The 18,869-nt window shown below is 35.4% G+C and overlaps 1 protein-coding gene across 2 annotated transcripts in view; it reads left to right on the forward strand.

Moving 5' to 3' along the window:
- Window positions 1–18,869, forward strand: part of TRHDE (thyrotropin releasing hormone degrading enzyme) — a 425,213-nt gene that overhangs the window by 385,788 nt on the left and 20,556 nt on the right. The window contains exon 16 of one of the 2 annotated variants that reach the window (XM_077954735.1): window positions 5,564–7,063. The exons of the other annotated variant lie outside the window; for it this stretch is intronic. Coding sequence (XP_077810861.1) covers window positions 5,564–5,597 — 34 coding nt within the window. The 3' untranslated portion in view covers window positions 5,598–7,063. Of the gene's footprint in view, window positions 1–5,563; window positions 7,064–18,869 lie in introns of those variants that run through there. 2 annotated transcript variants of the gene reach the window in all.

Below are 18,869 nucleotides of genomic sequence, written 5' to 3' on the forward strand. Positions count from 1 at the left end.
TTGTGATATTAGCTGGTTATTTTGTTTGTTAGTTGATGCAGTTTCTTCCTAGAATTGATGGTCTTTACATTTTGGCATGTTTTTGCAGTGGCTGGTACTAGTTGTTCCTTTCCATGTTTAGTGCTTCCTTCAGGATCTCTTGTAGGACAGGCATGATGGTGACAAAATCTCTCAGCATTTGCTTGTCTGTAAAGGATTTTATTTCTTCTTCACTTATGAAACTTTGTTTGGCTGGTTATGAAATTCTGGGTTGATAATTCTTTTGTGTAAAAATGTTGAATATTGCCCCCCACTCTCTTCTAGCTTGTAGAGTTTCTTCCAAGAGATCCGCTGTTAGTCTGATGGGCTTCCCTTTGTGTGCAACCCGATCTTTCTCTCTGGCTGTCCTTAACATTTTTCCTTCATTTCAACTTTGGTGAATCTGACAATTATGTGTCTTGGAGTTGCTCTTCTCGAGGAGTATCTTTGTGGCATTCTCTGTATTTCCTGAATTTGAATGTTGGCCTGCCTTACTGGGTTGGGGAAGTTCTCCTGCATGATATCCTGCAGAGTGTTTTCCAACTTGGTTCCATTCTCCCCATCACTTTCAAGTACACTAATCAGACGTAAATTTGGTCTTTTCACATAGTCCCATATTTCTTGGAGGCTTTGTTCATTTCTTTTTACTCTTTTTTTCTCTAAACTTCTCTTCTCGCTTCATTTCATTCATTTGATCTTCAGTCGTTGATACCCTTTCTTCCAGTTGATCGAGTCGGTTACTCAAGCTTGTGCGTTTGTCACGTAGTCCTAGTGTCATGGTTTTCATCTCTATCAGGTCATTTAAGGACTTCTCTACATTGGTTATTCCAGTTAGCCATTCGTCAAATCTTTTTTCAAGGTTTTTAGTTTCTTTGTGCTCGGTTCGTAGTTCCTCCTTTAGCTCGGAGAATTTTGATCGTCTGAAGCCTTCTTCTCTCAACTCATCAAAGTCATTCTCCGTCCAGCTTTGTTCCATTGCTGGTGAGGAGCTGCGTTCCTTTGGAGGGGGAGAGGTGCTCTGATTTCTACAATTTTCGTCTTTCCTGCACTGTTTTTTCCCTCTCTTTGTGGTTTTATCTACCTTTAGTCTTTGATGGTGGTGACATACAGATGGGGTTTTGGCATGGGTGTCCTTTCTGTTTGTTAGTTTTCCTTCTAACAGTCAGGACCCTCAGCTGCAGGTCTGTTGGAGTTTGCTTGAGAACCATTCCAGACCCTGTTTGCCTGGGCATCAGCAGCATAAGCTGCAGAAGAGTGAATATTGCTGAACAGCAGATGTTGCTGTCTGATTGTTCCTCTGGAAGCTTCATCTCAGAGGTGTACCTGGCTGTGTGAGGTGTCAGTCTGCCCCCAGTGGGGGATGTCTCCCAGTTAGGCTACTCAGGTGTCAGATACCCACTTGAGGAGGCAGTCTGTCCATTCTCAGATCTCAAACTCTGTGATGGGAGAACCACTACTCTCTTCAAACCTGTCAAACAGGCACATTTACATCTGCAGAGGTTTCTGTTGCCTTTTGCTTGGCTATGCCCTGTTCCCAGAGGTGGAGTCTACAGAAGCAGACAGGCCTCCATGAGCTGTGGTGACCTCCACCCAGTTCGAGCTTCCTGGCCGCTTTGTTTACCTACTTAAGCCTCAGCAATGGTTGGCGCCCCTCCCCCAGCCTCTCTGCCACCTTGCAGTTAGATCTCAGACTGCTGTGCTAGCAATGAGGGGGGCTCCATGGGCATGGGACCCTCTGAGCCAGGCGCAGGATATAATCTCCTGGTGTGCCATTTGCTAAGACCTTTGGTAAAGTGCAGTATTAGGGTGGGAGTGACCCGATTTTCCAGGTGTTGTTACGGTTTCCCTTGGCTAGGAAAAGGAATTCCCTTCCCCCTTGCACTTCCTGGGCGAGGCAATGCCTCGCCCTGCTTCAGCTCTCACTCATTGGGCTGCACCCACTGTCCTGCACCCACTGTCTGACACACCCTAGTTAGATGAACCTGGTACCTCAGTTGGAAATGCAGAAATCACCCATCCTCTGAGTCGCTCACACTGGGACCTGGATGCTGGAGCTGTTCCTATTCGGCCATCTTGGTGCCAAGTCCCCAAGGATTTAATCTAAATCATTACTCAATAGATAATAATGTCTATTCCCTAACATAAATTGAAGACTGGTATCTTCACTATACTTAAAAAAATTACCCTGAAACAACACAGCACCTTCTTATATAGTAAATGTTTATTGAATTGAAATAAATTGGGTATTCATTTTGAAACTGAAAAAACAAAACAATTCCATAATAAAAATTCTAAGTAGAGGCAAATCTCTACTTTGCAACATACACAATACATGAGCTTCACTACTTATTTAATTAGTTATAACATTACTAATATTATCTTTAATGATAATCATAAAGCTATATTTTCTTTATTTTCTATATTGAGCATTTACTGCATTGTGAGTGCTGGCTAAGTGCTTTTTGTGTATTATCTCACTATTTTTATTTTTGTTTCTTACCAAAACCAAATTCTAAATTTACAGAAGTTATGCAGCTTGCCAAGATTATATGACAATAGGTGGTAGAGCTGGACTTCTTTACCCAGCTTGCCTGCCCCCTAACGCTGTTGCATGTGGTTCTGCAGTATATCACACTACTATATATCAGTAAAATACATTTGTTCAAAAATGGTAAAATGAATAAATAAAAATTGTCTGACAGACGTCAAGTACTCACTTCAGTGAGTAAGCAACAGTTTTATGCACATGGGTTGCATGGTGTTATATGGCAGAAACCAGTGGTTTTTGAACCTGAACATGCACCTGAAATATCAGATGGGATTAAAACAGTTTGTTGGACTCCACCTTCTGAGTTTCTGATTTAGTAGGTAGAATGAGGCCCAAGGTTTTGTATTTATAACACGTTCCCATGTAATGTTGATGCTGGTGGTATAGGTACCACACTTTGGGAATCGCTGGTTTAGTGAAAGGTTACTGTTTTCAGAGTTAAGACACTTGTGGTCAAATTGAAGTTGTTTCCCTAAATAACCTTGGAAAAGTCTTTTAGTTTCCTCTGTGCAAAATGGCAATCATATTACTAACCACACAAGTCATGAGAGTTATGTAAAAGAATGCCTATATAATACTTAACCTTTGCAGAAAATTATAAAACACTGGTCTTCTTCAGGGTTACCCTCTACTTGTTTTCACTATCTTTGGATAGTGGGCAGTGTGAATTTTAAGTGGGGACAGTAGAAATAGTAACACTTATTGAATGCCTTCAATGCTCAATCTACCCTCTATAAGTTTTGAGTCTTACAAGGATGTGACCTGTGACATAAAATATAAAACAAAATGCTACCATAGAGATTCTCAATTTAGGAGCAGGAGGACATTTGCCCCTTTTCCCCTATTTTGAGGAATAGTGCCTGTCTTGGCCTCCTGGCAGATATAACTGTTTCATCTTTGCTCTTCTTAATCAGTTGCTATTCATGGCAAATATCCCTTTGTCCACCAGAGCTCACTTTATCTCATAGTGTAGAGTGTTCCAGATAGCTGTGTTCCTTTATGTCTGATCCTTATCATCAATATTTGCTTTTCTTATGTGAGAACATAAATGTGGAGAGACAAAAGACCCTTTCCACTATGGTCTGTGTATATCTCGTCCAGAAACCTCATGTTTTCTTTCCCCAAAACATAGATCCTAACTTATTGTTTATGTTTCCAAGTTGGTGTGGTCCTATTTCCTCAGTTCTTTATACCACTATTTTTATTTTTCTTATTATAAATTGTTTCACTCTAAACTTTCATAGGCTAAAGTCAGACCTGCCACTCTAGTGCTGTAACCAACATAGACATTTTGTAGACCAGTGAGCATAGCAAGGAGTTTGTATGGAATAGAAAAAAGAACAGGGCTGCCCACCCTTCCAATGAGTTGGGCTCAGGAATTAGCTTGTCCTTTGTCATTAAACAGTTGTGGCTTTAGACAAGTCAGTTAAATTCTCAAAATCTCAACTGTATTTCTGAAGTAAAGAGATTGCCCCCAAATTTCCAGTGCTTATATCAGCTCTAAAAGTTCAAAATTTCACACTCACTGTGTATGAACATCAATCCATAAATCATACAATTTTCCCACAATAGGACTAATTTCATTTCTCTTTGGATTATTGAGTTGAATGGTGTATGTTTTATGCATATGCACTCAATAAATATACATCAAATAACTCCTATGTATTGGGCAGTGTTAGACATTTAGAATGTGTCATTCATTCAGTCAACTAATGCTAGCCCCTTTTATTGTCAGGAATTAAAAATACATAGTTCCTGCCTTTACACACCCCAAAGTCAGGTGGAGTGGTAAGAAGGTAAGAGGAAAATAAAAGTTGTTCAAATAGTCACACAAAGGTAAAAATACAACTCAAGACAAGTGCAACAAATGAAAGTTTGGTGGTGTTCTGAGAGACTCTCAAATGAGAATTTGATAAGTGCAAGGAGATGAGGAAAAAATGTCCAGCCCTGAGAGCTGGTAGTGCCAATGAAAAGGATTGGAGCTATTTGACCGTTATTGAGGAAGAAAGAGTGACGGGAGTTAATGATTGCATTATTGAGTAAGAGAAAGAAATGCATTAAGGACAATTTACTAGAATAATTGAATAGCTCTCAAACTTTATGTACATGTATCTCCTAAAATAATATGTTTAAGTTTACATCTAAAATTCTCCATCATACATTTAGATAATTGCAAGGTTTTAACTTCTAGCATATTTTTATAGGCATTTTCAAATAAAATATTTTCAGTCTCTCTAAATGTATCCAGTATAATCTAAAAGCCTAGCTATTTTTTACTTTAAAATAACGACCGTTAGTCATAGCTATTTTTTACTTCAAAGTGGCCATTAGTCATTTTTAAATGTGATGAAGTTTTTAATTTAATAGTCACAGACTTTATATCATTTCTCTCTCTCCCCCAAACTTGTGTTCCAATATATTGCTTCCTGGAAATCTTTTATGTATCATCCTATCATACCCCTCTGCAAAAAAAAAAAAAAAAAAAAAATCCAAACACACATATATATGTTATTTTTTCATGTCATACTAAAAGTTTGTGTTAAATTTGTTTTCTAAATTGACTTATCATTACAATTGTTAATTTGATAATTTCCAAACATAAAAAATTGTTAAATATGGAAGTAAAAAAATAAGATAGGCCATTTTCCAATGAACTTACATATTTAAGGAAAAATATTACTTATTTCTGAATGAGAAAAGTTTCACCATCAATTCCATCCCTATTTTCATGTTAAAGTTCTGAGAAATCTTATGTATAAAAATAAGTAGATGGGAATGAAAGGTGTTTTGTTGTAGCAATTTGACACAGTTCTTTACAATCTTCCCAAATTTATGCTAAATATCACGTAGTAATCTATTACCAAAATTTTTTAACTATCACCTGAAAATTTGATTAGGGCTCTCTCCAGATTTTATAGAAGCAAAGAATTTAAAAATTCAAAACTCGTTTCCTAAATATCAGCACTAATATTTAGAATTTTCTCTTTGCTACTGCAGTACAACGGACCCCTGGAAAAGGCAAGATGAGTGAAAAATATGCTTTTCTCCTGGAACGTGGAAAAAAACAGAAAGGATTTTATTAAAAGTATCCATATGAAAGTTTAGGATTTGGAACTTGATGCTCATGATACTATACATATTTTTGGGTACTCCTTGGAAAGTCATCTTTTATCCCCAGAGCTATGAACGCCTCATTTTGAATACAACTGCACTGGCATGTGGGTAAACACTGAAAGGATGATAAGTTGGTGAGATTGTCCAGGCAGAGAATATACATAAAGAGGAGTTCAACACTAAGACTTGAGAAATCACAGCATTAAATACCTGGGTATAATCCAGACATAAGCTGTGGCTCCTGAACTTTAACAGTTACAGAGTATTCTAAAGTGGCTTTATTTCTTCTATCAATTTTTATAAACCTTTTTGTCATTTATTATTCTTTCCACTAAAATTCCAGACTTTTACTCTCTGTTTAAAGAAATAGATGCATATCTATATAGATATATTAAAATGATATATTTTATAAGGATTTATTCCTGGAATTTACTTTTATATATGTCCCCAGGAAATTTACACAATTCTTAATTTTATTTTTACTCATTTTCCTTTAAAATATACAACTACTTGCACTCTATTTTATATCACATAATAGACAATTTATATTTTACTTTCAAAATAATTTTAATCACTTTCTTACTATTAATAGTTAGCTAATGCTGATTTTACAAATCAAGTTATGTATCTCTTTACCTCCTACTGACCCTGGGCATAGAAACTGCTTTTTTCATTAGAATATTAAAAATTATTAAATTTTTAATTTTTAAGAGTTTAGAAAGTATGCCATAAAAAGTAGTTATATTCCCAGCAGATTATGTTAAGTAACTAAAAACTGAGCAGTATATTTAGTCATTCATATTTTTTCTTGCATGTGAAGTAATACAGCATCTCACACTGTAATTTTATTTGGCTAATTCCCCATACCGTATTTTGCACAGTACGGTACACTGCTGATAGAGAGTGTGATATACCTCTCATTATTTTACCCTGTGCAAATTCTACCCTACACTTGCTTCATGACAGGCTCATTGAGGGTGAGGGGAACACCACCATAAAAAGCCTACTTGCACATTTGTAGTACAGATTTTTAAAGTACTTTTAGCTAGTTTTCCACCAATACAAAACTTGAGGGCACTTTTTTTTGTTCTCACTCTCATCATATGCTTAGAAAAATAACTTTAAAGATAATCATCTTCCTTCCCTCACCTTTCTGCCATATATATCAGTAATTATGGCTATTCAGTTCATTGTGAATTGTTGCCTGCAGAGTCCTAGCACAAAAACTTAGAGATTGGTAGTAAGAGTCTTTAAAGAAGAAAATGGTATGGGCACTTCTGGCATTCACAATTATCATGAAAATCATTACTATTGACATCTCATTTTTAATTTATTCCTTCATAGTTCTTTAAGGTTGAAAAATAAAATATTTAATATGCTGCATCTCTCATTGTGGACAGTTGCAATGTTGTAGGGCCAGATTCACCAGTCTACATATGGATAATGGCATGTCTGGTTAACAGTCAACTTGACTTGACTTTCTTTTTTTTTAGAAACTAGGTCTTGCTCTATTATCCAAGTGCAGTAGCACTGTCATAACTTCCTTCTCTCTCAAATTACTAGGCTCAAGCAACACTCCCACCTCAGCGTCCCAGTATATCTAGGTCTACAGCTCCACACCACCACACCTGGTTAATATTTTTTTTTTTTTTTTTTTTTAGAGACAGGGTCTCACTATGTTGCCCAGGCTAGTCCTCCTAGACTCCCCATCTCAAGCAATCCTCCTGCCGTGGTCTGTCAAAGTGCAGGGATCGACTGGACTTTTAACTTTTCTAAAATAAGATGCTATTGCATATTTCTTCCATAGTTATAAGTTTACTTGTTTTAACCAGTATTAATTCAAACTCTTACAGTATTTGATTCAGATGTAAAACATGCCGAGCCTCTGCCATGTTCCAGCCATCATGCTAAAAGTCACCAAGGATCCAATGATGAACAAAAGAACATGGCTCCTGCCTTACAATCTAATGGGGTAGACAAACGCTAATCAGATGTCAGATGTAATACAAATAATGTAGTACTTAACTGTGATGAGAAGCCAGATGGAAAGTTTACAAGAGAAGGACAATTCGACCTGTCAGTAAAGTTGACTTCCTTGCAGAATGGCAAGTAAACTGAGGTCGCTGGGAGAGATGCACATTGTTTAGACTAAGAAGGAAAGCAGGTGTTAAATGGAAACAACAGCGTGTAAAAATGAGCTTCTTTCACAACATCCTTTCTCAAGATTAGATTCTTCATACTTTCAAAAATTTACCTGATTGGGCAGAATCTGTACTGAAACAACAACATCCTCTAAAAATTTTGCAAGCTAATTTTTAATTTAATCACTTTGTTTTGTTTTTATTTGCTGAGAGGAGCAAAAATCCCAGTAAGTTGATTATGCTCTTTCATCAAACCTTTAAGAGGATCTCTATTCTAATGTTAGAATATGTTACCAAACAAGTGTTTTGGAAAAGCTATATAGAAGAAAAATAATATATGAAATGTAGTGAGTGTACTTGCTATCTGAATTTATCCTACTGTGAATTCTTTTGTCAAAATGAAAATCCTTTTCATAGACAGGAATTGCTACCTGGCTTATTATTTGTATAATTACAGGTCTTCATATATTAGAATTACTTAAATAGTGGCTATACCTGAATATAGACAAGAACTTTTGATCCTTCTTTTCCCTAAGCTTTTCTGAAATCCCACTGAGAATACCGCTATTCCTTGCTATTTAGAGAATTTAATACATGCCAACTCAGTTCAGTTCATCATGAGATAAATGTTTGACTGAATGACCTACTTGAGGGAATAACTAATCTGGTTGTATTTTTAATTTAGTTTTTATATAGCAGGGACTTTAATTGCTTCTATGGCTAATATAACTCCAGTGAGTGCATAATTCTATTCATTTTCTTATAGTCACATTTAGTTTCTAATCTAAATGCATTAACGACTTTATATTCTAATTTAAAATGCAGAAATAATCATACACTTGTATTCCTTTTCCCAACACTTTGGTCTTTTCCTGACATTTTCCTCTTTAAAAAAATTATATTACTAGCCATGCATAGAGGCACATAGTCAATAGTTATTTCTTCAAAGTATCTTAATTTTTACATAAGTATGCTTTTCTGAAGGTAATGTGATTTAATTTAATTTTTTTTCTTTGCAGTATAATTGGATCTCCCCCATTACTGCCAATAGTAGTTTTCTTATTGTGCGAGTATTGTTTACCTAAAATTATACTGATTTCAGACACTTTTGTGTCTTCTATCAAAAGACATATGCCTACTGATTAGTTGTAGAGTACCTCTATTTTAACAGCCCAACTGTTTATTACAGTACAAGGGCTCGGTGAATATAGATTCCCATGGGCAACTAAGAACAATGCTTATTAAACTTATAATAATAAGCCTTATTATTTGCTAAACTGGAATTTCGTTTGCTGAATAGCCAACAAAAATATTTGCAGCTTCCTAAACATTTGTACTAAGACACAGTGAGTGTATTACACTGACAGATTGAGTATAAAATTCATCGCAATCATTGCCAACCACTACAAAGAAGACATTTCCTTCACATTTTCCTAATGTAATGTAAGCATTCATACTATCACTAAGGGGAGTCATTCAACAGAACTAATATTTCCTTTTTGTTTATTTTTTCCCCTTGTGATTAAGGCTTAAGACTGATTCTATACATATAACTCACTCTATTTCAAAATAAAAATGAAAATAATTTATGTTAGTCTTCTAATGATACTGTGATAACATTAATTTAACATTGTGATAATTATGGTAAAATATGGAAGAATCAATATTGTTTCATTTTATGTATATATAATGAATATATATAAAGTATTTGAAACATAGGAAAATGAGAACTTTTATAGTTCAGAAGTTCTTGGCAATAACAGCAAAATTAAAAGCACACCCACATACATCCATGGGTTGAATAGCGGCCTCCGAAAGATGCCTCCAAATCCTAATCCCTATGTGTAAATGTGATTTTATTTAGAGGTAGGATTGTTGCACATGTAAAAAGTTATGGATCTCAGTATGAGATCATCCTAGGTTTAGAGAAACCTCTAAATCTGGTGATGAGTGTCCTTATAGGGGAAAAGTAGTCAGAGAGAGATACCGGGAGTAAGTCATGTAAATACAGAGGAGCACCAAGCATTGCTGGAGCCACCAGAAGCTGGAGAGAGGCATGGCTATATTTTCCCTTAGAGTCTTCAGGGGAAACTCACCATGGTTTTGAACTTCTGCTCTCAGAGCAGCGAGAGAATAAATTTCTGTGATGTCAAGCCACCAAGTTTATGGTAATTTGTTTTGGCAGCTCTAGAAAACTAATGCACACACCCTCAGTCTTTGCCTTGTATTCAAGCCTTGATGTATAATCAGTATTTTTGAGTTTTTTCCTTTTTTTGATGGAATATCAGGGAGGTATTGCAAATTAAATTTTTCACTTTAACAAACTTCATCCTTATTTTTACTTAAGATTTTCATTAAGAAAAGGAGGAATAAAAAATACTGAGGAAGCAGTTTCTTCTTGTTACTCACAAAATTAAGATAAAATTGTAATCATCAGCCAGTATAATATTATTTTTAACTGTATAGGGAAAAAATCATGGGAGTGATCCATTCCATGAAATAGAATAATATATGGAAATCTTCCTAAAATTCATATCAAAAAAAAAAAAAAAAAAACCAAAATACCCATATTCGTTTTTCAGGATCTCTTTACTTAGAGTTTCTTCATTTTTTTTCTTTCTAATGACTCAAGATTCCATTTATAATTATGAAATCAAATAGAAAAAAACAAAGTGACATATTTAATTTTCATATATAAACCTTATTTTATCCTATTTAATAGATATTATATTTAATTTTCATATATAAATAAACTTTATTTTATTCTGAAATATACAGAGCAGGCATTCAACATGTACTGTTTACTCATTCTCTTCAGACATATGTAATGCCATAACCAATTACACATATTATGCATGTATACACCTTAAATATTTCAATTTTTTCACAAAATAATAAACAATGTCAACTCTTTTAAAATATATTTCTCAGGTATATCATCTCACAATGCAAAATGTCTGTTTTTGCCTAATTTGTAACTTTTTCATTCAATTATGCCATTCTCCTTTTTGCCAGAAGCTAGGTTATTTTATTTTGTTTTCAATAATTTTCTGTTACTTCATAAAATAGGAATAGATTCTTAACTATTTAAGTGAGTATCCTTTGTCAAATTTATATCAGTATTCCTTAAAATACACATATATATGAGATTCATCATGCATTTCACTGCTTTTCACATAAAAAGAAAACAGGAAGCTCAAAATACATTTCAGCAAAGTCATAGAATCTCGCATTGGATGTGAATAAGAAAATTTCTCTATTTTTAAAAAGTACAGCATTTTCTTATATAATGAATCAATTAAATACAACTATCAATTAAAGGCCTAGAGAATTATATTTTGAGCAATACACATAAACACACACACACACACAAGTAGCAAAATTTATTTTGGCCAAAATAAAATCCATTTTTGGTTGGGAAACTTCAATTGAGAAAAATGCAGTATTGTTCTACTCAAGGCAGCTTTATGGTTATGCCAAAAAACTCAGCAAAATGGCAATAATCAATTCTTCCCAGTCTGAGGAATCAGGCTTGTTAATCTCAGTGACCTTGACAGTGCATTAGAGATTAAGATAAACCACATTTGCACTGATTCCTCACATTTTTGGAAGTATTACATTGATGGATAAGATAAATCTCTGTAATTTTTCAACATTTGTGTGAAGAATACAAAAGATGATGACAATTGCTATAAATCATTCCTGAGCAACAAATGTTATTTGTCGAGGTGGAGCCTAATATAATCCAGTGGAACTTTCATAGACACTCAGACCTGGGTCATGATTTGAATGAGGACAGTGCTTGTGTATTTGCTATGGTAACTAATGTTTCATTCTTATAATTTATCTTTCATCTTAATAAGTTAAGCTAAAGTGCTAATTCCCAATTATTGTGATTCAGACAACACCATTAATTTTTGTTTCTATAGTTAGACTTTATATGATAGCAGGTACTTAGATTTACAGTGCCCTGACCAGAGCTGAGTGAAGAAGCAGCTTAAATATTCATTGTCAGGAGGGAGCAGATGAGTTAAAAAGCCATGGATAAGAGGCAGGTGATTATCAGGATACAATTTATCTCATCTTTAACACTGGAGTCTATAAATAGGGCAATTTATCAGCCATTTCACAACTTCTACTACAATTGTATACCTCTTAAGTACTAAGTTATGTTATGCTCACAGAGCTGTTTATATTAGCAGCCTGCTGTTCACTGTTTTAGACTGAGCCATCATAGATATTTTAATTTTTCTACTTATAAAGCATTTTTAACTCTTATAGGTATAATTGATGCTGGATATATTGCACGAAAATCGCAAGGGTTCTAAGTTGTGAAATGTTAAATACCCAGCATTTAGGCTTTTCAGTAGGATGTGTTTAACATTGGACCATTAAAAAAAAAAGAAAAAAAGAAAACCACTAGACAAGTCACGAATTTTCCTCTAATTATTTGCTTTTTTTCTTTACCTTTTTGTAGGTCTTTGTCATTTTTGCCTTTGTCATTCACACCGAAATTTTTGGCCTCTGTGAATTTCTCACTTGTGTTCTTTCTGTCTTTTTACTTTTCCTTTGATGTCTCCTTTTTGACCTTTTCTTTTTAATGTTATCTGGGCAACTCAGTTTCTTATGTTTTTGTGCTTTGGCAATTATATTTTATAAAGTGATCTTATAGCCCAGATACTTAACCTTCATCATCCCTCTTTCTTTTTTTTTTTTTTTTTTTGAGACGGAGTCTCGCTCTGTCGCCCAAGCTGGAGTGCAGTGGCCGGATCTCAGCTCACTGCAAGCTCCGCCGCCCGAGTTTACACCATTCTCCTGCCTCAGCCTCCCGAGTAGCTGGGACTACAGGCGCCTGCCACCTCGCCCGGCTAGTTTTTTTGTATTTTTTAGTAGAGACGGGGTTTCACCGTGTTAGCCAGGATGGTCTTGATCTCCTGACCTCGTGATCCGCCCGTCTCGGCCTCCCAAAGTGCTGGGATTACAGGCTTGAGCCACCGCGCCCGGCCCATTATCCCTCTTTCTGACCATCCAATTTTATTTCTGCAGAAATAATAGCAATTTTATATATGGAACTTAAACCTTTACAAAGTAATTTCATATATATTACTTAAGCTTAGATAAAGTGAGTGTCCCTTTCAAAGTACGTTTACTTTAATTTTAAAAGCCAATTGAAAGGAGTACAGTTACTTTAAATCGTAATCTTTTGATAGATTCAGGCTGTTAAGAATTAAGATCCCTTGTCTCCCACCAGCAAGTCTTTCTTTTCATATAGAAAGAGCTGCATATGCCTCTTTGCAAACATGCAAAATTAAAATATTAAGGAGTATTGAACATCATTTTAGAATATATTCAGATAATTTTAAATACATGTGTTCTGTTCTTACCAGGTTTTTCCAGTGCTATTCTTCTAAGTTTCACAGGGCCTTTGCAGACTGTTTTTGAACTGCCTTTTCCTTTGTTTTGAGATTTTCCTATTTCTTTTGGTTATACTTAAGGTTCAGTGGGAACGCAAATTCTGTTTGGGCTCAAGTGAGAGAGCTCCCTAGAAACAGAACCACCCTAGCTTCAGCATGAAAAGTGCCTAGCAAACAGCGTTGCTTCCTAGTGACCTTTCCACCCATCACTGGCTATGCATTTCACTTGGGATTCTGTCCCCTATTTGCTAGGGGGCATTGTAGAGATTTCTAGAAACCACATTCTTCCTGGTTGCCAGGGTTTTTGTGAATTTAGTGGTACTATATTTGATTGACAAGTATACTAGTAAAGTTAGGTGGGATTATAAAAGTGTATTTTATTACAATGCTTTAAACTTGAGACATATTATCAGTCAGGTTTTTCAATAAATTACTCATTCACTTTCAGTGAGATTCTTAGTTTTACTGGTGCTTTTTAAAAATTCCATTACTCATTTGGGAAAGATGGTTGTTACTCCATTTCAATAATAATAGTAATAAAAATAATGAGGAGGAGGAGACTCATCAAATACTGAGAATAATTTGCTGTTTTCCCAGCGCTGGGAGGTGCGCATTGTGGAGATAAAGCCCCTGCCGAAACCTTTATATACACCAGGCACTGTGCTAAGCACTGGACAGACATCTCATTTAATCATTGTAACAGTCCTGTAAGGAATTATTATCCCCTTTTTCCAGAAGGGGAAACTGACACATCGGTATAAAAAGTTGCTCATTCCTTCTAAACAGCTTTAGGTTTTATTCATGGTGGCTTTATTAGCAGCAGACAAGAGGCTAAAGAATGAGAATAGTAAGAAATGAGAATAGAGGACACTATGAACAAAGTCAAACTTTGTAAATGCAGGTTATTTTTCAGTTTGCTATTTCAAAGTCATGAATTGCCTGTTCCCAAAGAGGTAAAGGTATAAGCATTTGTAAGGCAGAACAAGATTTGGAATATTTTCAAGGAAGCCTCCACCAAAGCTTTTAATTTTCAGTTAGAGTAGGCAAACAATCTTTCAAATGAATGAATTAATTCTAAATTAATTGTTAGGCCTCACTCTAAATCAATGGCACGTATACTGCCACTGAAAGAATGAGGTGCTCTTAGAGAGGCTAGTGGTTTGAGAAATGTTTTACATTGTGTTTGAAAATAATTAAATCCACATTTCAGTGTTAATACAATCACTAATGAAAGAATCTTGTACTCACAGAGCAAGAAGGGACTGTAGAACTCATGTATTTAGCCCTGTCCAATTAGGGTAAAAAATGAAGCCCAAAGCAATGACCTTGACTTACCTGGATCTAGAGGCAGTTACTGGTCAAATTAGGTCCGCCAAAAACTTGCTTAGAAATAGACTTATGTCATAATTAAGTATCAAAATTCGTATTTTAAATATTGTTTTTTCTTTGGCAAGTATAATTTTCCTCTGTAAGGTATTTTAAATTTATCTCTACATATTATTCAATATCATTTTTATATATTGAATGTATTTTATTTTAACATTAACATAATTTATTTTTACAAATGAAATTATACATTTACTTATTTCCAAACTAATTATAAAAGTTATTAAATGATTTCCAAAATATATGAGCTTAAAAAAAGAAAGAGTAGTTACCTGTAATGACCAAACCCTGAGGCAGATGTTAAGATACTCATTTTTCCTTCGGTCTATTTTTCCTAAGAACATACACATTATGTTATTTTTGAAAACTTATGCAATGGTATTATACATATTATTCATTAATATGTGCATTATACTATATCTTTAGTATATTTTATTATATGACTACATATTAATCTATATTATTCTCGGTTGCTATTTGCATGTTAACTTAAACCAATGCCTTATTGTTGATATTTTAGTTGAGTTCAGATTTTCTACCACAAAGCAATGAAAACATTCACAGCAAAATCTTTGGAAATTGTCTTAATTATTTATTTTATCAATTCATTTCACTGTTTTTCATTTAATAACTAAAATACCAATTTACTATGATTTAGTTTCATTCGACTGTTTTTATGAATGAACAACATATTTTTCTCCCAAATTTGTTTGTTGAAATCCTAACCCCCAATATGATAGTATTAAGACGTAGGGTCTTTGGGAGCTAAATCACCGTGATGTTGAAGCCCTCACAAATGCGATTAAAAACCTCATGAAAGAAACCCCAGATTGCTTTTTCGCCCTGTTTCTGCCACGTGAGAATGCAAGAAGTCAGCAGTCTACAACCTGGCAGGAGGCCCTCACCAGAACCTGACCATGCTGTTACCCTAATCTCAGACTTATAGTCTCCAGTGCTGTGAGAAATAAATTTCGGTTGTTTATAAGCCTCCCAGCATATGGTACTTTGTTATAGCTGTTCAGACTAAGGCAGCCATTATTATTATTTAACTCAGTAAAACATTTTTCCTGAAAGATGTATGTCTTTATTTTTCCACCTACTTAATTTTTTAACTTTTCCTTCCACAGCATTTGCTTTGAGTAAGATAATAAAGTTAAATACATCACTAAAATATGAAAAGAAATTATTTCACAATGATACACTGAACTTCTATGCTTTCGAAAGTGTTATCATACAAATGAACTCTGTCACAATCCTATTTAAAATAAGAATGGAATAAACTATCAAACAAGTTACTCTAACTAGGTAATAATATCTGTAATGTCAGTATCCTAAAAAAGATAAAGGTATTTTATTTTGGCTAAGCATTACCCCGGGATTCATCTTGTGTGAAGGTAGCTAGGAGAGGCTAACTCACTGTTCGTGTTTATCGTGTATACCATACCTAGAGAAAAACAAACACAGTTTTCCTTCCCAGATAATAAAATTCTATAAAGAATTTAATTCTCAGGCAGCATTTAAAGAGAAATGACTGTGGGAATTTTCACATTTTTATAAAGAATCTCCATGTTCACTAGGAGGGGCCCTCTCCTTGTAATGCTAATATCAAGAGTCTCACAGGACTCATTTGTACTGTTCATAAGTGTGGGTTCTGTGGGGGTTTTTTTAGCTCATGCTTTACAAACAAATGAACATTTTCATTTGTTTCTAATGACTTTGGTTTATACAAAGAGATCTTAAACTGTCCCCAGAGCAATCATTTTGCTGAAATGTTATTAGAACATCTTTACAAATTTAGCAACAAAAGGGGGTTTCATTAACAATGGAAGTCATTGGGAACCGAAGGCCCTTGACATATCCGGTGCTTACCAATCTTATTTCATTTATAGGCATGAGTAAAAATGATCTTGTGAACTTTACATTGATTCTTCATCTGCTGCATGGATAAAAAACATGAGTTGATGGGGTGAGAAGAGGTGCTACTTGTTCTCTTCTAAGGAGCCATATAAACCTGTGCAATTGTACTTCTTAGCAGCTGCTAATAGAGTCATTTCTTCCCTGATATTTTGGGGATTTGTAGCTGAGACTGAGAACTATTTTTCAATGGACCATCAACATGCTTTAAATTATATATGTAAACATATGTGTGTTTCATTTACATAGTAATGAAATTTCATCAAATTTGATATATCTGCTATGTGATGGATAGCCATTGAGAAGACTGAAACTTGACCAGCAGTTTTTTGTAAAGCATGTTCAAAGTATGCAGTCTTTCTCTTGATTTGAGGCTACAGACACAAATATAGAACCTGCCCTTGTTATAGGCAGCTTTGCCTTCAAAGACTTCCTTTGCCCCGTATTTGTGTCAGATTCCTTCAGGGTTGTCTGTCTGTTATTTTATCCATTTGTGTTAGATTCCTTCAGGGTGGCCTGTCTGTCATTTTATCCAATATTTTATTGCTGAGTGTCCTTTCAGAATCTCTTCTTCTTGCTCTGCCTATGACCAACTTGCCATACAGTAGCTCCTTAAATATACTGCTACTTTATATCCTTTTAACTCACCCAGAGGCTGTGTTTTAGCAAGTATCACTTCAATGCTGGTGAACACAGTGAATACTTATTTTCAGAAATCCAGTCTTTCCAACATCAAACATTTACCAAAGATGTCTGATTAAACCGTGGATTTTTTTTTAAAAAAAAAGTAATTAAAAAAAAAGTTACAGGTAACATTTGTGTACAGTTCAACTCTCAGAAGATTATATGCTGGATGCCTTGATATTACTCTGCAGCTCACTGGTTAGGCCCAGGGCATGGCAATGATACCCTCTTGAAGGGTATACAATTTTTAGTGTGATATCTGCAAGATGGTAGAGCAGGAAGCACTGGATTCTTCTTCCCCTGACAAACACAATGATTCAGCAACAATTAATGGGCAAATTCCCTTTGTGAGAAATCCAGAAACTAACTGAAATGTTCCTGTATCATTAGTGAGTGTAAAACCACTCATCAAAGCTAGTAGAGTGATTCAGGACGCACACTTACCAGAATCTCTACTCCCTAGCACACAGTCAAATAATCAGGAAGAGAATTCCTCCTCCCAGCTTCTCCCAGGGGATAAAAGAAGTAGATTCATGCATCCAGTATCTTACCATTTTCAAAGGTATCTCCAGAAGACTGGCTTCTGTCTTGCCTGCCTTGGAACTCTAAAAAGTCTAGCACAATCTAGCCATATGAGGGAGAATGGACGTGGTGGCTTGAGCTAGAGATGCCATTTTGTTTTCCCTTGTTCAGCACAGAGCAATGGGGAAAAAATATCCCAATTCTTGACAGCCTTTTAGAGAGGGAGAGATTTGATCTGTGCTTCCAGTGCTTCAATGTTTCTGGTGCTGCCCAAAGAATGAGCATTTGCTTTACTAGTCTTGGAGCTCTGACAGATCTGCCATAGCCTAGCTAGCTGGAGGAGGACAGAGATAGGAGTTTGGACTGGTAAATGTCAGAGATCTTGTCTACTGCTCAGCACAGAACAAATAGAGGGAAATTCCCAGCTCTTGGCTTCCCCATGGGGAGGGAAAGAGTTGATCTGTGCATCCAGTGCTCAAACTTCTCTGGGGCACCCCAACGAATTAACATCCTACTTCTCAGTCTTGGCGTTCTGATGGGTCTGATGCAGGCTAGCCACCGAGAGAACAGAAACAGTGGCTTGAACTGTTAAGACACTGCAGCTTCTCCCCAGCTCAGCACAGAGCAAGCAGACACAACCACAGCTGCCTGCTTCTCCCTGGGAATAAAGACGGTAGAGGTTCCCAGAGTCTCTAGCCAGGCTATTGGGTGAGTATCTTCTTCTGTACAAGGCCAGTTTGTGAATTCGGAGAAGTAATTGATTAATGTGTAGACAGCAACTGATAGAAAAAAAAAATAAGAATCTAGGAAAGATGTCCCAAACAAAGGAACAAGATAAAACTTCAAAAGTTGATCATAATGAAACATATGATTTACCTGACAGATAATTCAAAATAACTATCATAAAGAAGATCCCTGAAGTCAAGAGTACAGTGCATTAAAAAATGATAATTTAAACAAGGAGATATAAAACATTTAAAAGTACTAAACAGGTAATGAAGCTGAAGTACACAATAACTTAACTGAAAATCTACTATTAATAGAAGGGTTAAACAGCAGATCCGATTCATGAAGATGGATTGATCAGCAACCTTAAAGACAAGTATTTAAAAATTTACTTAGAAGGGC

The sequence above is a fragment of the Macaca mulatta genome, chromosome 11 (genome assembly GCF_049350105.2).
Source record: "Macaca mulatta isolate MMU2019108-1 chromosome 11, T2T-MMU8v2.0, whole genome shotgun sequence".
Classification (NCBI taxonomy): domain Eukaryota; kingdom Metazoa; phylum Chordata; class Mammalia; order Primates; family Cercopithecidae; genus Macaca; species Macaca mulatta.